Here is a 22,150-nt window from a genome sequence, read left to right as displayed (position 1 = left end):
TCAAAAGATTTTTTAATTTATGAACATTTTCAAAGCTTAAAAAATTATGAAATAATATATGAAGCTAAATTAATCCATCACAATTGATAAGTATCAGCAATCGAGCTCCAGAGGAATGTCTCCAGCTGAACTAAGCCGTGGATTACCTTCAACATTACCGTAACAATAACTTGAAAACAGAAAAAATCCACACGAAATTCCACACCTCAGCCTTAAATAAATCAAATTGCCTCGGGAAGTCAATTTCGTTGGCAAAAAGCCGTCGCTGCAAGTGACAGTCTCGCCCTGTAAAACGTTATTAAAAATTATTATGCATATTTATAAATTTAATTTGTGCATTACAGCGCTTTCTGACAGATAACACGGAGTATGTGCGGCTGGCGGAAGGGCAGGAATCACTGCAGGCCATTCGAGTTGAGCTCGTAAATGGCAGCAGATATTCATTCCACTACAGGCTGCGTATGCAGCAGGATATTCCATTTTGAGTCCTTCCCTTTCCCTTTCCCTTTCCCTTGCTCATTCTCTCTTTTTCCCTGCGGTGCACATTTCATACACGCTTTGTCTTCCGAGCGGCGAGCATAAAAAACAAAGGATGCCAGGATACGAGATACTTTCACAAAGACGGTCGCCTGTCAAGTGCCGCGTTTAACGGTCCTCGAGGTGGCATCCTTAACCGAAGGATGTGACTTTTGCAGGAGGTCCTTTCCCCCCCTTTCCCTTTCCCGGTGATGCACAGCGGTGGGATGTTCGGTTTCGGGGAACCACTTTCGTCCTTAATCAATGTCCCCCGCTAATTGAGTGCTAAAAATATATATAAATTCAAATGAAATGTCTGCCGCTTCATCTTTTTGTAGCCTGCCAAATTTATGAGCCCAATTTGCTCACGTTTTAATATTAATTGTGTATAATTTCAGGATTACTAGAAGGCAGAGCCTTGTCGAAAGGCAACGCAGAATTGAAAACATACGCATTACATTAAATAATATGCATTTATGTTCCAAAATTTTTTTCAAATATCCACAATAATAGATTAATCCCCTTATAAAAATAATGGGATTTCGCAGTGAAAGTAATAATTTTCAGAATCGCATAGAACGGCGCTGAAATGGGGAGATAACTTTTGTTTTCCAACGATACTTTTTATTCCGATTATTAGTCACAATTTAGAACCCGCCAAGCGCAAAGCAGCTTTTCCCATTTTCCATCCTTGCACAACATTTGATCCGGGTTAATCCTTGCTGTCCACGGCAGGATCCCAACTACTTTCGGTCCGACCCGAGGCCCAAACTTCCATCAGCAATTCGTTAATGGTCACTCATTTGTGTGTCAGTGAGCTATGAATAAGCAATTCGAGTACTGCTCCGCCCGTTCGCAGCTGGAGATGAAAGTTTTGTGGCCTCAGGTCGGAATCTGACCAGCAGCAACAGGCAGCTCGACTCGTGTGAGTTTGGATCCGAAGGACCCAAAATGGCTTCTACACACTGTTGTATACGGGTGTGGGTGGGTGGTTGTGTTACCCGAGGAGTGGGAGCCGGATATCCAGGCCAGAAGCTTTGAAGTGCGTCAGGTAATTGGTTAATTATTAGGCCTTGTTTGCTACTACGACTATCGCCAGGAGGCACTCTGCTCAGCAGCTCGGCAGCAATGAAATGCCCAGATAAAATTTAATGGGTGGTCTTCGCATTGGATTACACAACCGGTCAGCAGGCAGTTATGAACACCACATATTCTCATAACTTATAAGGACTTTCCTGCTGGGCTAACTTCAAATATACCAAATTTCCAGTCCTTGGACAGGCATGGGTAATCCATTCCCTACTGCAGGTACCTTGATTTTTATGTGACGTCTGGAATTTGTAAGTCTAAGCCAAACATTTTGATAAAAGCTATATAAATAAAATAATGAAAGATAAATAATGTTTTACTTTTTCCTTTTGAAAATACAACTAAAGAATATGAAACGAGGGTAAGCGTATTTAAGCCTCGGCTTTGTGCACTTCTGTCATGATTTTTGCTGCACTCACAGGTGAAGCTCAACTGCGGGAACAATTCCCAAATTAGAACAAAGTCAGCACTGCTGGTAATCATTTTTCACTGCAACTTTTCATTTTCCATTTTCCACACACGCACTGGACGCCCACACACCTGTGAGTGTGTGTGTGTGTCTTGCTCTTGACTCCTACGTTGGAAAATTAATAGCTTGACCACAAAAATTCTTGTAATTTTCGCTTGGATTTTGTCCAGCTGGTGGCGAGAGTCCATTTTGGTTATCAAAGCAATTTTCTTCTTTGTTGGCTCTACTTTTTGCAGTTTTTGTTTGCTTTGGTCATTTTAATTAAGTCAAAGTGTTTGCTTACACACAAAAACTGTATGAAAAACGAAAAGTATAAACATGCCGGGGTAAATATTTTTGTTTGGAAAATACTCCTGGCTTATGCACTCATCTCGATGCAATCTGAACTTTTGCTACCGTTTAATATCTTCCTCTCATTTGTCAGGCGGATTTATTATTATTTAATAATTATGCCGTACGAATGAATACTTAATGAGTGGGAAAATGGAGTGACCTTTAAATATGATATGCAATTACTTTTCCTCTGCTTGTTACAATATTTCAGTGGAATTTTATGAGTTTAATATTATAGATTTTTCCAAGAATATTCAGTAAAAAATATAAAAACCTTTGTTCTTATTTGTTTGGGAAAACCAACTAATATTTAAAAAAAAAATGTATATAAATGAACTAACAACCAAAAAAAATAGTTAGTTAAAAGCCTTTTTTGGGTCCGCATATATACTTTAATACGTTTAAAAAACTTTGCGCTTTTCTTTCTAAGAACCCTATTACTTATGGATGAACTAGTCTTTAAAATAATTTTTTAGTATTTTCGAGAAGTTATTAAACTAATGAAAAGTAGTCACTTAGACAAATCCTCGGGTGGCTATAAACCAAGAAATTCGATGGAGTTGGAGAAGCAAAAGTGCCAAAAGAACACGTACACAGCCCCGTTCCTCAGGTGAATCACAAGGACACTCAACTAGCTGGGGCAGACAGTCGGCGAGGATTTTGGCAGGACCTCAATGGGGGGCGGGGTAAAAAGCCGTCAGTTGGGCTGCCGTGACAACGCCCAAATGGCCAATACGGTAGTAGGGCGAAGGCGTACGAGTGAGAGAAATAAAAAACGCATATTGCGTAAATTTCGATGTCAAAGGCGGAGGCAGGTCACAAAGTCGGTTTTTGGATTCGGATTCGCTGGTAGGCAGGACCACGGAAATCGGGGTCCAAATAGAGGAGCTGGAGAGTCAGGTGCGTGTGCGGTACTTATGAGTGGCACTTGTCTGGCCTAATACCCATCATTAGAGCATTTAACAGGAAACACGTGACGCTGCATAGCAGCCAACCTGCCCCTTCCCTTCCATTATCCTCCTCATGTCTCTCTGAAAATCTAAAACAGTGGAAAAGTGCGGGGGGATCGCACTTTAAACAGGGCCTACGGTTTTCACACCCGAAAAGGATTTGTCAAAGCTGACTTTTGAAGGGGGAGATCGGGATTGCAGGGCAGGATGCTCCTTTAGGCTAGACACAGTGGTCGTGGATGGAGCACTCATTGTGCCCAGAACATGTAATTAAATTCGAATTTCTTCCAAGTTGTAAGCCAAGTATTAGGGGATAAGCGACTTGTAAGTACCACGACCTACAGCAGGTTAGTATTTGATCCGATGTTGTATTACATTTATTACTAACCTAATCTTAAATTGTCTTTGATTCATCTAAGCCTCATTTAAAAATAAAATAAAGCCCCTATTTCTCTTTATTTATTAGAAATCAACAAATAAATGCGGTGGTAAATTTCTGGAAGTGCTGCTTAAAGTAAGAAAATTATACATAACCAGTACAAACCAACCAATGTGTTTATTTAAATATGTAAGTGTATTTTAAAATGAAATCTGTTTTCTGTGTAATATGAATTATTTTAAAAAATTAAAATCTGAAATAAAACTGACAAGCAATTTGAATAAATCGCCAGCACTGTTGATAATTTATGCTTAATAATCCCACTTTACTGCTGGAAGCGCCATCTAGCGCTCGCTTTTAACTTCACATGAATTCTACATGAATTATACATTATACATGAAGTGGTTTCCTTGGCGCCAAATGAGCAAAAGTTCAAAACGCAATCACATTTTAAGGACTCATTTATTCAGTTAATATAAAGCTATTTCTGACTGCAGCGCCATCAACGTTCATTAAGCGTATAGAAAAATCGTTAATTTGAATATTTCTGTATCTGGGAGTGTGTTTTGGTGTAGTGTGACTTTCCGACTGAGTGAAGAATTGTGCTGTTGCTGGATTAAAAGTAAAAAATCTAAATCGAAAAATACTTGACTGACATCCGCCGCGAGGCGTCCCTCCATTTGGTACGAAATTTGTACATTACGAGTTAAACTATTCTAATTGAAAGTTAGTGCATTAAGTAGACCAGCATGGCGGCGAGCGTGGTGGCCAGAAGCCCGGTAACTCCGGATCCCAGCGATGGAGCACCTCCCGCCCGGCAGTAGTATTCCACGCAGTCCGCGTCCGCAATGGTCTTGTACTTCTCAAGGACATCGGACCACTTGCACAGACCCACACTGCACCAGTCCAGCTGCACAGCCTGCTGGTTGAGGAAGAAGACCACCTTCTCGCGATCCAAGTCCGCCGGACAGTCGTACTTCACCGCCACGAAATTGGAGGCAAACGGATCGATCAGGCTGCTCTTCCAACGGCGGCTCGTCAGGCTATCGTAGTTGTCCGCCCTCAACTTGATATCGTCCTTCTGGATTCCCAGCGCAGTAATCAGGGTCAGCAGGCCCGTCGAGTGGCCAAAGTGAGCCACCACATGTGGCGACACCGGGTTGCTTAGGTGCGTGAGCAGGTCCTGCACCAGTCGGCAGTTGAGATGCGCGTTTTCCGGGAATCCATACCCCGATCCGTAGTAGTACTTTAGATCCTCCAGGTACTCAAAGACCGTTACTTGCTCCGGCAGGAAAGCGCCGCACCAGACGCTGTTGCGATCCACCTGTAATTTGCAGTTGACCAATTAACTTCTCTACGAGTTTCTCGGAAAACACTCACATTCCACGCTTGCTCATAGCGGCACATGTCGTACATTAGCTTGATGTCCGCTTCCTCCAGGGTGTAAAGGAAACTGTGTACGAAAAAGGGCATTTTTAAGATCGATTCTACTTAATAAAACTTTAAAGTATTCGTAAGGATCTTTGTAAAGATAGACAATTACCAAGGAATCATATTGCGTTTGAATTTAAAAACTTACCCCAAGCGAGTGGAGATATCTACCAAGGTGTCGTTGTACAGCTTAGACTGATGAAACTTGTAGTACTCAGAGCCCTCATCCTTATAGTTCACGTTCTTGAAGGATGAGCAATAGTCATAAGGACGCAGCAGCAGGTCCTGCTTGGGAATCTCGACGGGATGAGCGTCGTTTTGGGAACCGAAGAGACCCTCGGCAAAAGCCTTGAAGCTTTCTGTGGTGCGCTGGGTGTCCGTGTGACGGAACTGGTGGCAAATAGTTGAAAATAAGTATACATTCAGTATGTGAGCGTTCTGGAACTCACCTGGTAATAGGTATCGTTATAAGTTGGGGGCAGCACACTGGGGTAGTAGCGCTGGTACAGCTTGGCCGTGCCCCTGAGATCCTCGTAACCCTGGGCGGTCAGATACTCCTCCATGTCGGGCGTTATGCTGCTGTTCCACTTCCACAGCTTGATGGCAATCAAGTCCGTCTGGCACAGGGCATCCGTATCGGGCTTGGTCCTGGCCACTTGATAGTTCTTTATGATGAGATCGCGCAGCTAAAAATGATTTTTTATAAATATTTCATTGAGCTACTTTATCGAATTTACAAAATCAAATAAAGGCCATTTGCTTTTGAATGGCTGTTACTTGTGCTGCAAACAAATGAGATATTTGTAAAGATTACAACGTCGTAAACTGTATACAGCCATAGCTCATATTTGTCGGCAATAAAGCGTTTCCTAAATGGGCAGCTTGGCTATTTATGACTTATCGTTTTGAGCCAAGTTGCCAAGTTGAAGCTTGTAATTTGCTGAATAAATTAATAGGTTTCACTTTCGCGATAAAAAGATTACACTCAGAAAAATGCAAGGGCTAAAACTAGAGCCTTGACAGAAAGTAAAAGTATTGTCTTTATTTAGCAAACCCTAGCTGTGGAACTCACCTCGGCCACCCTGGTGGCCTTTTTGATCATGCTCTTCTTGGGCAGCCGTGTGCCGTGCCTGTGGAAGATCCACATCTTCTGGGGCTGGCAGCCGGGCACCAGGTACTGTTTGTCGATGTCCGTGCCCTTGACGATCTGGTAGGCGGTCTTCGAGGAGAACTGGCGGGTCTGGAGGCGGGAGGTGTCCTTGCTGAAGCAGTAGTCATCTTGGGCGATGGCCACCAGTGGCAGCAGTAGCAAAATCAGCAGGCGCATAGCTCTGGGGAAATTCAGACGGAAATGGAGGATATAGTCAGCTGGGAGGCGGCAAAAGGGTTGCGCAAACATTTAACGGGCCCAGCCTTTGCTTGGGCGCATATCCTTGAACTGTCGTCCTGTCCACTGGCTGCCTGACTGTGGCTGCCCTAATGGACACAACGAGTGTCATATGTGAAGGCCTGCTGGAAGCCACCCACCTCAGACAGCGGAAAGGTGTGGCATTTAAATTGCTTCGCTGGCGTCTGGCAAGGAACTTGGCAAGACAATCTGGGAGGGGCCCACAGAATCGAATCGAATGGAAATCCAGTCGGAGTTCAGAAGAAATGCCAGCACACACGCACCCACACTGGGAATAAAATACCACTCTAATCTAAAGTATCTAGTACAATTTGAGCAGCCTCATCCAATTTAATTCAAGATGTATTTAAAAATTTGTATATCATCACCAATCCTTAAGGATTTTGCACCTTTATAAAAACGTATTTATAGTTTCTCTTATATTTTCCAAGATATGACTCTTCCTCATTTTTCTGAGTGCAGCGACACGCCGCCAAGAACTAACCTAACTCTGGCCCTGAAAATTAGGCTAATGATTCTCGCTTGGCCCTGCTAACAAATTGCTGCAGTTCTAGTCCTCCACGTGGCTAGCTTTAGTCATCAGCCGAAGTCCATCAACCGAACACCAACCCCTGTCTCCACCTTCACACTCCTTTTCCAATTAGGTCAGGCCAACAAGTTGGGATTGCTCATAGATTGCTCATAAAAGATTGTAATGTTTCAATTTAGTGCCCGCATCCGACATTGATTAATCAATCCCTTTTGCAGGGAATGTCGATGGGTATACAATAGCTCATTAGCGTCTTGTAATTCAAACTGACTTTGGAGATAGTTATAATATGAGTTTTGATTGACAAGCTGGCCCGACGCTTTACTTCTAAAATTCAATATCAAGCAAAGTACTTTCAGAATCTAAAAATCACAATGAGTTTAAAGAAAAAAGCGTGTGGCCTATGGTGCAGGCACAAACCTACGGAAAACCAGAAAGCATTGGCCTTAGCCTTGTAAGTGTGACGCTAAAGAAGTACAGTATGCACCAAAGGACGAATGATACCCAGAGTTGCATTCTGAGCAGAGTTGCCAGCCTGACTTAAGAAGCTCTTACAGTATTGTTATTCATTTTTTCTCATGTCCACAGCGCACCATCAGCCGCCACCTTTGGGCTGGCTGCAGCATTGGCTGTTGTTTATTATACCGATTGGAAAGTAATTGCCGGATGGATTCCCCTATACAATACCAAGTTTCCCAAGCCCGAAGACCCAAAGAAAAAAAATAAATAGGAAATGAACGCTGCAGCATAACTTATTTTTAGTCTCTATGGTTGAACAAAATCGTACTCTCGAAGATCGTGCATTTTGGGGAAAATTATTCAAATAAACTGTTTTACTGGTATTCAATGTTTTCTATGTATTTTCGGTGCCTTTTGCGGTTTAATGTTGCTTATATTTTGGAAATGCATTTGGTGGAACACGCGTCCAAACAAAATAAATGCTCTGCCAGTCAAAACACAAGTCGAAAGAACAACAAATAAATTGTTGCCGCAGCACCAGAAATAGATGATCCAAAAACCACCCGAAAAGCCCCTTAATCCAAAAAACTACATCTTCGAAAGAAATTTGGGGTTTTTTGTGTTTACGGTTTCGACCCCATCGATCGCTGGTAAATGCAGTTGGGCAACCTGTTGCACTGATGGTATGGTAAATAAATAAATATGATGGATATGAGATGCTCGTGCACAGAAATAAATTATGCTTATTGAATATTAATAATATGAATAATTTATGTATAAATATACAAATATTTAAATAGCAAGTAGCAACAAATTTTGCTTTATATTTTTTCCCGAGCATAGTATTCGTAATATATTATGCTTATTTTCGAACCTATCCTACCAACGCCCTAGAATTTCTCTCTGTGCAGCTGTGACGTCAGTGGCATAGCATTGACAGCTGCAATTAGCTTGTGAAATTTCCAATTACATATTCCATGTGCGGAAGGCCAAAAAGCGATCTGACACACGCATCTAATTTTGCTGCCTCCAGTGCCATCTTTGCATTTTCAAGTGCAAATAATTGCCTCACATTCCCATCGCATCCATCGGATTGGTTGCACTTTTCTAGCGCTACAGATACTTCAGATATTTCCCGATATTTCAGACGATCTGCTATCTGAGACCCCCTCCTTGGGCACTCCCCTAATCAATTGAATGCCCCTCCTTTGTGTGCATTTGCAACCCATGCCATCGCATCGGCATTTTTCTAGTTTTGTGTTTTCTCAATGCGAAATTAAAATTCCAATTTGGCTGCCATCTCGTGTTTACTTAGCTGGCTTTTATGAACTGGGTGGGCAAATTGCTGCCAACCCCCTTCGTTTGTAAAACAGATTCGCCAACTCGGAAAACTAATTTGATCTGTGAGTTATATTTAATATATTGTATATTCGCTTAATGTTCTCTATAGAAGTGTTCGTGACATTCGGCTAATTTGCCTATTGTGTACATATAGGGAATCGCCTCATTATACACGGGCCATATTGCGATCATATTGAATGTGGCATATTAATAAGGAAAAAGTGGACTGTCTATCGATTAGGGTTTTTTAAATTAAATAACAAATTGGATTTTCATCAGTATTAGTGAATATTAGTTTTTTTGTAATATACTTTTGTTTAAGTGTAGTCTTTGCCTCTCAATAAATTTGTAGTTCTTATATTTCTAGAGATCTGCCCTCGTGCTGGTTTCATTTGTGAATTTATTTTTTTTAGAGCATAGAGCATAAATCAAAACAGAAATATATTTGGCTGCCGTTTTTTGCTGTTTCCACTTTGCCTAATTTATAGACGTGTTTTTCTCTAATTTTTCTTTTGGTCAGTCTGCAGCACAAGTCATTGTCAGTTACTCAAAATCCTATTCATCATTCCACCAATTGATTTTTCCAGCACACACTGATCGATCTGGGATCGTTGAACCCTTACGGGGAAATTGAATAATTTCGATTACGAAACATTTCGGAGATGTGGGGCAGTGAATGCGCAGATACTTGCATCAATTGCTGGCCAAGTTAATTGATCACACACGCAAACAGCTGGCGAGAGCTTTTCGCGCTGTTCGCTAGCGGTTTTCACAGCTGCCCGCGAATATAGTCGCCCAAAAAGAGGATTGCAAAGAAGTGTAGAATGCTAAAATCAAAGATGCGCAACTACTGTGCATATTAATTAGCGAATGTGTGCGAATGGCGAATGCCAGGTCGACCAGACCAATTATCGTAATGATGCTCAAGCGCAATTCACTTAAAATCCCCGACACGTCCCCTTCCAATGGCGCATATATCATATAATGCGAGATATTACACAGTCCTCTCGTATATGCATATAATATGTTGGTACTTATGGACAGTCTTGGGCGACCGGAACATCCATGTTCCGAGCATAACATAAAAAACATTAAAGCATTGGGACGTCGATACGTTGGGACATTGGGCCATATGCCATCGGAAGACAAGGCCACCATCTAGTTAATATGCAGACGTCGAATTCCTCCGGGAAAGCGGAGTTTGGAACGCCGGATAATAGTTCTTGGACTGCCTTTAGGAATCTTTAATTAAATGCGATAGCCGAAAATTGGCTGGGCACATTAAGTACTTAATTTATCACCCAGGGCCCCAAGGCGACCTTCCCCATTACAATTCCGATGGATCTGTGGGATCTCCGGTCTGGTCTGTGTGTTTGTTTGGTTGGAAAATATTTTAAAATATGCCGCCTGCTTGACCTCAGCGTGACAAGTGGGAAGTGAGGAGGGGAACGCTGCTTGGAATTTTGAAAGAGTTTCCAAAAGTATTTTCGGGGATAGTTCTTTGGCAGGCGGAATATCTGACGTCGGTCGCATTTCAAATGGCATCTTTCCCAATGATATACGTATACGAATTCACTAATGCCCATTCAAAATCGAGTGCCGACTATTTTCGATGGCAAACAAGGAAGCCAAAGGAATATAATGGAAAGTGTTTCGGTTAAGGTTAAGTGAGCAATGGCGAATGCCAAAATGATTTTGGCACCGTTTCAAGAGTGAACAACTTTTGACAAATTCTGCAATTTATTTGAGGCGAGTGTGGCGATCGTGAGAATTTTCCTCTCTTTCGGTTTCTAAGTGTAAAAGTGGATAATTAAAGTCAAGCACTTGAACTTATTTACACTGTGTAATCGTGCTTTTTTTAGAAGTTTTGTAAACTAAAAATTGTGTAATTTAAAGGGACTAGAACGGGAGAAAAACAATTTAAAAACTATATATCGAAACATTCAAGAGCAAACAAACAATATGAGAATAAAATCACCGGATATCGTTAAAAAAAAAAGGATAAACACATGCCTAAAATAAAAATGGACTAATTTCTTAAGCCCATTAAAAATATGGTTCTTTGTCTGGGATTAAAATAGCTTGCGAACATTAAAGTGATTTAATGAAATGAAAATGAAGGATTTTGAGTACATTTTAATCTTTAACAGCTTTTGTCAATTTTATATTGTTATTGCAATATTTAAAATGAGATAATGAAAGAACTCCCCTGTTTGTAAAAATAAATATATTTATTGTATGAGATCAGACGCCAAAGAAAACATTATTTACCTCTTCAATAGGGCCAAACAATTGCTTACAACTTGTGCAACTTGGCCAAAACGATTTGTACGGAGGGCAGATGAATAAACAGTGCTATGGAAACGAGCGACCAAATTTTCCAAGAGCAAAGTGATCGCAGCAGAGGAAAACGTAAAAGAGGAAAAACAAGTTCGAGTCGTTGGCCTAAAACCGGTTTTCTCGGCCTCTCTTTTGGCCAAATATTTGTTTGTTTGTTTTTTCATAGGTAGTTGGCCCACATAATGGGCCGGGACTCACCCACGCCGCTCAGGTAGCAAAATGACAAGTATTGAAGCCGTCGACATATTCAAGCAGCAAAAACTCGCGGGAATTCCGAATATTTTCTAGGGCTGAGCCCCAGAAAATCCAGATTCGTATGTGAGTTAAAAGAAATTAAATATTTAATGTGTCCCCGCGGTCCTTGGAAAGGGGAGTGGGGGAGCAGAGAATGGCGTGTCCAAGTAGTCGCGTGCCCACGGGGCCACTCATAAATCTGGTAATCCCCCCGAGAATTTCGGCATCAGGAAGTTGACCGACAAGACACTTGTTCCAACTATTTGTTTGCGTAATTTGCCTATCTTTGTGCTACTATCCACTTAAAGTGCACGAACTCAGATTAATCTCCCTGCGCCGGAGACTTAATTATTTTAAGCGCGTTATTAAAACGCGTGCAAAACGCACTCGGCTCATTTGAGTCACTCAGGTGATGCAAACGGCTGCCAGCTGCTAATTTGATTGCTCGACCAACGAAACGCGACTTGGCCACGAAGTGTGGCAAAAAAAAGATTTGATTTTAGCCTAGAACGTTGAACCCATCATAGGATTAGCTGCACTGCAAGAAATTATAAAATGCAGAAAAAGTATTTGTGGTTTCTTTTTTACATATTTAGGAGAGAGAACCCCTCAAGTAAATATGAGTAGGCAAACGGAAAAATCTTGTAGCTGCACAAACTAAAACTTATACTCTAAAATTAAAATAAATTAAAATATCTACAAAGACATATTTTTCCCAGTTTTTTTCGGCCCTTTGGCGAATTAAAATAAAGTCTCACGCTGCGTGGAATGGAGACCGAAAAAAACTAAGAAACAAGCAAAACCAAAGTCGTTCCCAAAACTGATTAATGTAGACACCTCAAGTTTCCAGGCGTTTTCATTCATATGCAAAACGTCGAATGGTAACAATTTAATACTATATTATTTCGCTGAGCTCATCACGAAATCGAACGAAAAAACAACAGAAATACGTTATTTGTTTAGCCGTTTGTTATACAACAATTATACGTAGATGACCGTCGAACAGGTTCCCCAAGCGAATTTCATCTAGAAATCTGTGACTGCGAATTACGAAAATAAACAGAAACCGCAGGTGCAACTGGGAAATATCTAGTATTGATAGATGGAGTGCAGTCTAATGGATCAATTAAGTGCTATGTAATTGCCGCTGCCAAAAAGATCGCGCGAATTTCTTGGCGCAAATTATGTGAATTTCGTTCTGAATAGACGGCAGTTAATGCCTCATAAATTGTGCTCATGACATTATACCATAATTTAAAATTAGCGTAATTCTTGATGCGCTCACACACACACACACCTATTTGGTAATTTAAATGCACTTGGTAAACAATTGAAGTTGGACAGTTTTTTCCTTAACCGTTTTTTCAAGCGACTTATCCGCTCACGACGTCGCGACCGCTGAACGCTCGAAATGAAACTGATGAAAACGCGCCCAAATCGCCTCCAAGTTGCCTCTTTTCCACACGCTGCTCTCTGCTTTGCTCTGAGAAATGGAAATTACGCGATAAGAGATTACAATTTATACTCGTAAACAATTTGCGCAGGTGGGGAAAGGGAACCTCAGGTGAGATGAAGATAAGAACCAACGATAACTGGAATTATACTTAAGTAAAAAGGCCTCAACTACGATAATTAAGGACAACTGAGATCAGAGACCTAAATAATATAATATCACGTTGTATATATAGCAACATATTCTATATATGAAAAGAAGTAGGAAATCTGAGTTACTTTAGGTATTTCATACTCATAATATTCATAAAGATCATGTTTAACAACCCTATAATAACTCTAGGTTTTTAGTCCAACATTTTATATTCATCTATTCGTTTTTACATATATTATAAATCAATAAATATATACATATCTGAGTAACCAAAAGTAACACAAACTATGTACATATATGTATTTATGTATATAATCTCAGTTAAACTGATTAAGTCCATAACTCGCTAATTGCGATTTTCTGTAAGTCGCATGGGTTATTCCAAAACAGTTTTTATGAGCTTATCTAAACGTGATAATTTATAACATAATTTATTTATTGCAGATCCCATAATAACGCTTGTAAGTGCTTTGAATTTATTTTATTTTAATTTTTAATAGTCGCAGTTGAAATTTTGTTGTTGAGAAAACTTATAGATTGATTGAAAGTAATTAAAGTATACCGTCACCCGATTAAACTAACAATAGCGCGCCCCAAAGTCCACCTTCATCGATTCAGATTCAGACGTTCAAGTTTGCTGCTTTGGCGGCACTAATCACATTTGCCTGATAACAACAAAACATACAAGGAACTCTACCGTAGATCCTTAGTATAGATTTCACTTGAAATATCATCGGACTTCTCCTCTCGGCAGATAAGTAATTGGCGCAGAACTCGAACAATCTGTCTTTCTGTGGAGATTACTGCCTGAATCGATAGGCTGATGACATTCTCAAGTGCCACCGATCCATTATTGACACTTAAAAGCCGAATGCGTAACTATGACGTTAGTCAAGGACTTACTTGCGTCCCAAGCCCAGGGCTTTTCTTTAAACTTTTGAAAAGCCCTTTAAACCTCGTAAAAAGTACTCCAAGTCGCCCACTGCAATCTGGTAATTTATTGTTGCATTTGTTAATGGAAACTTTGATAAAAACTCTTAAGGAGTAAGGCCACTTTTGATTGATTAAATATTAAATTGATTGATTGAAATTCAACAAAAGAGCCTTTCATTAATCATATTGACTGCTATTTAGCTTATTTGAAATTTAAGGTAATAATATAAGTTATATTCGAATGTTATCATATATAACAAAAATTTGTTTAAAATACGTAACGAACCGTACCCTTTGTTTAAATTTATGTATATATGACATTTTCCCTAATAAACAATACACTTTACGAGTTTTTCTGATAACTACTTCTATATATAGCACCCTCTACTCCCTTGTAAAGTAAAGAATTTTTGTCTTGATTCGAATGAATGTATAAAATATTCTTTTATTTTAAAAAACACTAACAAAAGTTTAAAATGTCTTAATAATAGTGCAAGAAAAAATGGAGGAGTCACGGTTAAAAGATGTAAGAAAACTCAAAAATCTAAAACTTTTTAAATATTGCCTGCAAAACTATCGATAGACGTCATTGCGCGGCTGTAATGAGAACAGCTGTTTTTGCTGATATCGAGTTACGATAGGCAAGGTGCTCAATTTGTTGCCAATAATGGCAATACAAAATATAAACAAACCACAAATGTTTATTTTTCCATGACATATCCCATTAATTCCGATTAATTTGTTTTTTTTTTATTTCTTGGACCCTTTTACTTAGGTGCCCCAGCTCATTAGTGTAAGCAATGGAATAAAATTATACACAAAAAAAAAGCAAAACAATTTCGAAGATATTTTTAAGGACCATTTGATCCTATCCAAAATTGCAGGACTTTGAATTGCGCTGTTGAACTAATGCGGCAAATAGGATTTTTTAGTACAAAATCAGCGTTAGTCGACTACATTCGCGGGCGGAGTGGCGTTTAACCATCTGGTAACACTAAATTAAAGATAGTTCTGGAATTTCGTAGTTTTAATTACTAATAAAAGCATCGCAAAAGCAAAGCAAAGCAGCCAATGTAAGTTCCATCGGACGCAGCGAGTCAACGAGGCGATAAGCTCGGCAGTTTTCACTCATTACTTTTCATTTATCGGCGTCCACCACAAACCGACGAAAAAGATGTCGGACTGGGACTCTGTAACTGTTCTGCGGAAGAAGGCACCCAAATCGTCGACCCTAAAGACGGAATCGGCGGTCAACCAGGCGCGCCGCCAGGGAGTCGCCGTGGATACCCAACAGAAGTGTGAGTGCCGGCCAAACACCTCCTGCTCCATTGATGAGTGACCCCCTTTTGCGACCACACCACTGTCGTCTAACCTAGAATCGCCTCCTGCTGCATTGCGTGGCAATTCATTTGCTATTTGTGTCATCGTTCCGTCGATTTCACAATCGCAAGCAAACATTTCACGCTGCCTGTAAAAGATCCCCTCTAGTAATGACCTAATTTAACCCTCTCGTACAGATGGTGCTGGCACCAACAAGCAGCATGTGACCACCAAGAACACTGCCAAACTGGACCGCGAGACCGAGGAGCTGCGCCACGACAAGATCCCCCTCGATGTGGGCAAGCTCATCCAGCAGGGACGCCAGGGCAAGGGCCTCAGCCAAAAGGACCTGGCAACTGTAGGTTCAATAATCATTTTGAAAAAACCATGAAACCATGAGATTTAAAGTGAAATATTGCACTTATTACATTGCATTGTAGATAAAGAAATGATAGAGGTTTTCCTCCCAATATCCAAACTAAAGAGAACCAGCTTGCACTTCATCGCTTTCTATGTATACTTTATTTGTTTTTAGTCTTTTTTTTCAATCATTAGACTTCCACCAAATATTTGTAAAATCTCTAATTTATACAAAAAACACTGGGAGGTAGCTTTCACCTCGGCCAGTCTTTTATAACCTCTTAAGATTAGATATTTACAATTTATTTTGTGACCTAACTTTCAATAAGTTCAGTTGTTTCTTATTAACTCGAACTTCATCTATTTTAGAAAATTTGCGAAAAGCAGCAAGTGGTAACCGACTACGAGGCCGGTCGCGGAATTCCAAACAACTTGATTCTGGGAAAAATGGAACGCGTTCTGGGCATAAAGCTGCGCGGCAAGGAGCGCGGCCAACCAATAGCGCCTCCCGGTAAGAAGTGAGACGATGCTGCCGCGTCCGCCGCCAGTGGTGCTCCTCACACGACCACCTCAGCACGCAGCGCCCGGCAACAGAACCATCAACACCCGGATTCTGGAGGCTGGAGCACTGTAAGCGGCAGACGCAAATGAAGCATTATCGGGAGGCTGGAGAACCAAATCAAATCGGCTCATACAGCAGCAGCTGCAGACGCAGCGAACACAGAAGCATACAAAACCGAAGATCTAACTAATCACCACTATGAGCGCCAATTTTGCAGTTTTTTGTCCAAGTCAAGGGGTTAGCGGAATTCGAAGCGCTGGCCACTTGCCAATCCCTTAACTGATAAATTAACCATTGTAATTACCCAAAACACATACAATCACACACGAGATGCACACAACCCGGAAACGGAAACGAAGACGGACGTGAAACGCAAAAGACTTATCTGATATTAACGCGCTCATAGCTTGGAGTAGTGTTATTCGTTCATTTTGGCATTAGAGTTTGTTTTGAAACTTGATCTAAGTTATGGAATTAAAACCAAGACATGAAAAGCATGGAAAACACTCGAATTTCTTTCAATCTTTTTTACACACAATCAGTCATACCGAATATTTGCATGAACCATCATTACCATTCAGCTAAATCCATTGAGCAGACACATTAAATAATATATAAAAATTCTTAGAGCTTAGTCGGACTTTTCTCCTTTGTAATTTATCGTGTAAGGGTCTTGAACTGTGCGTTTACTAATGCATTATACATATTATACAAAAACATATGCTAAATGTATTTAGAAACATTTTCTAGTCTACAAAATATTTAAATATTTAAGCGATGGCATTTTCTCGATGTTTATTTCCCACTGCCCAATCCCCCCCATTCCTCCGCAGCTACGGATTTAAAGTCCAGGGTATACAGCTCCCGTACGTGTGTAGAAAAGAGACTTCTCTTTGCAAGTGATTAATTCTTAATTATCAAATAAATGTTTTCGGCCATCTTACATTTTAATGGTAATCTAAGGTAGTTTTATTGGGATGTCGAATTCGCAACATAGGTTCAGTATTTATAACAAAGGATGAAACAGAGGTAACGAAAAACCAGTAAGACAAATGTTTCCAGCAATATTGCTGATGTATGAAGCGCAAAAACAGATAACATGAAAGCACCACTAATTCAACCAAAATTTAAAACATCAAGAATGGGTTAGCGATTCGTATGGCAATTATTTTCATTCCGTTCGATTCTTTTAACTTCCTAAAGCAACAGGAACTAAAATAAAGTAATATAACAATGGTTTGTAATTGTGAGTTTAAAGTGTCATTATTAGCTTTAGTGGTAATTCTTAATCGATTGACTACAACTATTTTTGGATATACTTTGGTCAGTGATTAATATTTTCTATCAAGCTTTAGTTGGATGTATCCTAAGCGAATGCTAAGTCTGGGATCTCGTGATCCGCGTTCTTCTGAATGAACAACTTTAGGGCTCGCTCAAAATCCCAATCAGCTTCCTCCACAATCGCTGTGACCCAAGTGGAAATGAGTCCAGTTACCTCTTGAAACAGTAGCAGTTTGTGATCCTTCACATCTAGGGAGTCCTCTTCGACATGACGTTCACTTGAATCAGGATAATTCACACTGAAGGCGGTTCGCATTAAAGTTTTCGATGGATTCATTATGTGTAGACGTTCGTTGGCGATCTTTAGACGACGAGCTCTCTTACCCAAGCCCTAGGATATTACAAAAATAATTCATGTTTTATCATCATAAATACATTGCTAGTATTTTCATAACTTACCAAGTTCGCCCCATCGAACTTGACCACAAACTGCCGGCTAAAGCCCAGAAGGACACCACCAATATCAGATCTGATTCCGTGTCCGGTCCTCGAGCTAGGTGGCTCGTCCCGCAACAAACCAGTCACATAGATAACCGCCATATTCCCATCGTAGTGCATTACATCTGTCTGCAGGGAGTGAAAGTCGTGGGTGACCCGTGGCAGTTGCAACAAGATCTCCACGATGTCAGAAGAGCCAAAGAACACGCCATCGCTTGCTTTGAAATAATCCTTGTTGCGAAGATTTCGTGCGTGCTTGTTGTATTTAGATATACGCTGCAATATCTTGGGAGTCTGGTGATTTTGAACCACGCTGTAGTTGCACGTTAGAGTAAAGAGCGAGTCTTCGGAGTAATACTTGTACAGATTATGACGAAGCTCATCGTTTTCGAACTCCCGGAGATAGTTTTTAAGAAAGCTACCTACCAACTCGTAGGCACCTGTATCGCAAAGAAAGTTTTTCTGCACAGACTGGCCGGGATTCGTCTGCAGGTCCACGCCATCCAAGGTAGTCAACTGTGGAAAAACCTCCTTCACGGCCTTGACATACTCGCTGGGAAGTTTGTAGTTGCGACAGAGTTTATTTCCGTGAAGTACCAGGGACTTGAGAGGCAAGTTTCCAAGACTGTTGATAAATGCCAGATCCTGGACCCAGTTGTGGCTGAGATCTACCGCTCGCAGGCAACCCATCATGCCAAGGACGTGGGCTCCATCCAGAAAAAGTATCTTGTTGTGGCACAAGCGGATCTCTGAACAGGTAGTCATGAATTTTCGCGATGCTACCGACAGTACGTAAGTCAAAATCTTTGACGAGCTTAGAGACACCACCACGTCCTTCAGACATTCTTTGTACTGAAATCGTTCGAGATTAAGCATTCGGTTTTGTGCCACATAACATTGTGACACAGCCTTCTGTATGCACTCCTCCGGATCGACGTGATGCTGCTTAAAGGTGCTCACATTCATACGTAGGTAGTAGCGAAAAATCCGATTGTCGTTCGGAATAGTCATCTCTAGGTTGCAATTGTTTACCAAATGTGTGATTTGATCAAAGCAGTTACGCACGAGGAAAACGTGCTCCGTCTTAATGTACTGGATCACACAATATGTTATTGTTAGCAAAAAACTGATGGGAAACAAATTGGCAGACTTACCTTATAATAGCAGGGATAAAAGTTGCTGAGGGTCGGATCGAGACTAATAAAGAAATAGTCAAAGAACACCTCCTGGTTGAATTCTTCAATGGGATCGGGTATCTAAAATTATTCATATGTGTAAGTTGACTTGCACGATAATAATTGTTGGAGGATAGTAAAAGAAGCATATCTGGAGATTTTTCGCCTTTACTTTCACACCATGGGATGCAAATATGTAGTACCTAGGGATTCCTAGGTAAACCCACCATAAAGGCATGCCAATGCTGGCTGTACTCAAACTCGGGCAACTTCCACTTGTTATTTGAATCAAGCCGCGCTCCATCTACTTCCAAATCGATCTCCACATCCAGAGGCGAAACGGACTTGTGCAGCATGTTAAAAGGCTTTCCATCCTGTGAAGCAGTTTAAAATCAGGAATTTGGTGACTGCAATAATAAGACGACCTGTTCGGCACTCACCACCAACTGGAAGTTATTCTCAAGCGATCTAATGCTTCCCGGAAAGTTGGATGTCTTTACAATGGGGTTGTTCTCCAGTAGCAGTTCTCTGGCCCGGAATTGTTCCAGGGCGCGACACAAGCGCTCGGCCGATTTGATCTGGACAAGAAAATTTATACAGGATCTTTTTAAACCGGGAGGAGTCAACTCACCCTATTGCCCCTTAAGTCGAGCAGGGCGTAGTCCACATTGGCGAGTAACATCAGCGGTCGTACATCCCGAATGCGGTTGTTAGACAATATAACTCCGTTCAGCCGTAAGAATTCAGAGTCGTTGTGGACTATCACCTGACACACGTTCATCAGGATACTCGGATTGGCCAGGCTTACCACAATGTTTTTGAACTCCGGATGACCTCCAAAATTGTCCAGATTAAGTAGTCCATCCACACCGTCTCTTTGAATCAATTGTTTCATCAGTCTGGTGACTACCCTTGCGATGTGGAGCGTTGGAGTTATTTGGTCCCGTCGGTACTGGGCCACGCCTAGTTGAATACTGATAGGAATGGAGGCGCCTCTTTCCAGATTGATGGACAGCCGCTGTTTGAAGAGATTATCAATGGCCGCCTTGCAGTTCCTGGCCAGCATGGTATCCGCGCTCTTTCCACGCTGAAAATCAAGCAAGATGAAGTTTAAATTCCATGTGTCGAATGGTTGAGGAATGTGAAATCCACCTGGTAGAACACCGGAAAAAACTCCGCCCCGTCTACCGCCTGGTACAGGGCATCCAGGATTATCTGCTCCGGATTTGGTGAGTATACTAGGCGGCCCTTATGGTGCACTGCGATCTCGATCCAATGGGTACCCGGAACTCGATCGCCGTAGCTACTGCAGTCGCTGAAGACAGTCGGGTCCGGATAGTCCAGCTGGATGGGTACCGATCCATCGCCAAAGTCCAAGATTCTAATCTGGTTCGGCATTGCAAACGAGAAGAATTTACCACTTTTACTTCAAATCTTAAGCCTGCAAAATAAAGGATGCATATGACAGTGTTGAAAACGGACGGTAAAAAGATCCAAAACTTTATTTAAGGTTGATTTGGAAAAACGGAATACTGTATACTCTTTTCTTCTCTATATCTCAATTTTAATCAATATAACATATATTGAGGAAATAATTATAAAACAGATACGTTATTAGAAAGTTATAAAAGATAATTTTATATTATATAATATAATATAAAAAGATATCTGTGGCAGAAAATCTACGGAAGTGAACAACAGACTAATCAATAGATCGAGATTTTTTCGATTACTAATTTGTATATAGCCAGCTAAAACTAAAGTATTCTATCGAAGGGTAGGAAAATTCCGTTACAAATTTTCCGAGAACTCAACCGCCCGCTACGAAATGTGTCACAGAACTGACTTTCTTAAGTGGCCATATATCAACCAAAATTTCTGCCTGCCTCGGCATTTTTTCCATTTAGCAATTGAAACAAGATCCCACCATATGGACATTGACTCTTTAACGTAACAATATTTAATTGGTTTGTTCGCTTAATATCTACAAGTCTTTAGAAAAGATGTGATGAGATGGAATTACTTCTTGGGTGTCTTCTTCTTGGCGCTAGTGGTGGTGCTGGCTTCTTTCTTTCCCTGGTAGAGGCCCGTATAATAGCCGGACATGTACCAGGCGGTGAGCATGGCCACGAAATCCTGCTCGGCTCCGTCGCCTTGTCCGACAATCATGGGCGGTACTGGTGGCATGGGCGGCATAACCAGTCCCCCAGAGATCCTGCTCCTTCCGGAAGATTTAGGAGTCTTTGGATGACCACAAGCGACAGCGGATGACTTGGAGCGGCTTGGCTGCTCGTCCTCCTCCTTCTTGGCAACGAGGAACTGCTCGCGACGCACCCGCTTGCCCCAAGACGGCAGCAGGTCCAGGAGCAACACCTCCTGCTCGTTCTCATAGCCCAAATAGCGAATGACGCAAGTGCCCTTCTCCTCGTTAATAGACACCACTGCGCCCTCATAGTCCAAACCGTCCACGTAGGTGGCCCTGGCGTAGTCACCCACCTTAAAGGACACCGGTTCCGGGCTGGCGGCCGCACCAGTGGCCAAATCTTTGACAGCTTCTTCGTCGGCAGCGGCGTTCTCCTCCTCGCGTTTGTTGGTGGAATCTGCCAAACGGCGGGCCAGAGCTTCGCGGGCCAATCCCACAGACTCGTCGTACGTCTTCACCAACAGGGAATCATCCCACACCGCGGTGTTGGCCTCGTCGGACATCCTTGCTGTCAATCCTATCACGTTTTCAAAGGAAGAATCAAGCTTTGACTTTTTATGCGAATTTGCAATGTGTTGGAAAGCGCGGGCTAATCACCCGCATTTCACAGCACTGACCAAAATGTAACTATCGCTTAGAGTTGGACAACGTATTAGATGGAAAAACTATAATGTAAAAAGTTGTTTTGGGAATTTCGTAAATCTTAAATTCTTTCTTCTATGCACTAATCGTTT

At 41.3% G+C, this 22,150-nt stretch overlaps 5 protein-coding genes across 5 annotated transcripts; 2 read left to right on the top strand and 3 right to left on the bottom strand.

The window, feature by feature from the left end:
• Window positions 1-4,179: 4,179 nt before the first annotated feature.
• Window positions 4,180-12,911, bottom strand: LOC6534444 (multiple inositol polyphosphate phosphatase 1). The gene is made up of 6 exons (XM_002095085.3): window positions 12,776-12,911; window positions 6,240-6,498; window positions 5,617-5,853; window positions 5,316-5,557; window positions 5,117-5,189; window positions 4,180-5,060 (listed from the first exon to the last, which is right to left on the bottom strand). The coding sequence occupies exons 2-6, from the start codon at window positions 6,492-6,494 to the stop codon at window positions 4,464-4,466; spliced, it is 1,404 nt and encodes a 467-aa protein (XP_002095121.1). The 5' UTR covers window positions 6,495-6,498; window positions 12,776-12,911; the 3' UTR covers window positions 4,180-4,463.
• On the top strand, window positions 7,408-7,951 carry LOC26534963 (cytochrome b-c1 complex subunit 10). The gene is made up of 2 exons (XM_015195150.3): window positions 7,408-7,558; window positions 7,693-7,951. Exons 1-2 carry the CDS (start codon window positions 7,479-7,481, stop codon window positions 7,832-7,834), a joined length of 222 nt encoding a protein of 73 aa, XP_015050636.1. The 5' UTR covers window positions 7,408-7,478; the 3' UTR covers window positions 7,835-7,951.
• A 2,025-nt stretch (window positions 12,912-14,936) lies between the features above and the next one.
• Window positions 14,937-16,445, top strand: LOC6534443 (endothelial differentiation-related factor 1 homolog). The gene is given in 4 exon segments (XM_002095084.4): window positions 14,937-15,090; window positions 15,192-15,315; window positions 15,535-15,695; window positions 16,067-16,445. Coding segments are annotated over 3 exon segments (567 nt in total). The 5' UTR covers window positions 14,937-15,090; the 3' UTR covers window positions 16,349-16,445.
• Window positions 16,446-17,199: 754 nt separating this feature from the next.
• On the bottom strand, window positions 17,200-20,695 carry LOC6534442 (nuclear RNA export factor 2). The gene is made up of 7 exons (XM_002095083.3): window positions 20,366-20,695; window positions 19,845-20,300; window positions 19,654-19,791; window positions 19,441-19,587; window positions 19,193-19,294; window positions 18,000-19,130; window positions 17,200-17,931 (listed from the first exon to the last, which is right to left on the bottom strand). The coding sequence occupies exons 1-7, from the start codon at window positions 20,609-20,611 to the stop codon at window positions 17,626-17,628; spliced, it is 2,526 nt and encodes an 841-aa protein (XP_002095119.1). The 5' UTR covers window positions 20,612-20,695; the 3' UTR covers window positions 17,200-17,625.
• A 462-nt stretch (window positions 20,696-21,157) lies between these two features.
• On the bottom strand, window positions 21,158-22,024 carry LOC6534441 (survival motor neuron protein). Its single transcript, XM_002095082.4, has one exon. It carries the CDS (start codon window positions 21,917-21,919, stop codon window positions 21,233-21,235), a length of 687 nt encoding a protein of 228 aa, XP_002095118.1. The 5' UTR covers window positions 21,920-22,024; the 3' UTR covers window positions 21,158-21,232.
• Between the last annotated feature and the right edge of the window lie 126 nt (window positions 22,025-22,150).

The sequence above is a fragment of the Drosophila yakuba genome, chromosome 3L (assembly GCF_016746365.2).
Source record: "Drosophila yakuba strain Tai18E2 chromosome 3L, Prin_Dyak_Tai18E2_2.1, whole genome shotgun sequence".
Classification (NCBI taxonomy): Eukaryota; Metazoa; Arthropoda; class Insecta; order Diptera; family Drosophilidae; genus Drosophila; species Drosophila yakuba.
This window is presented reverse-complemented; position numbering and strand designations above follow the sequence as displayed.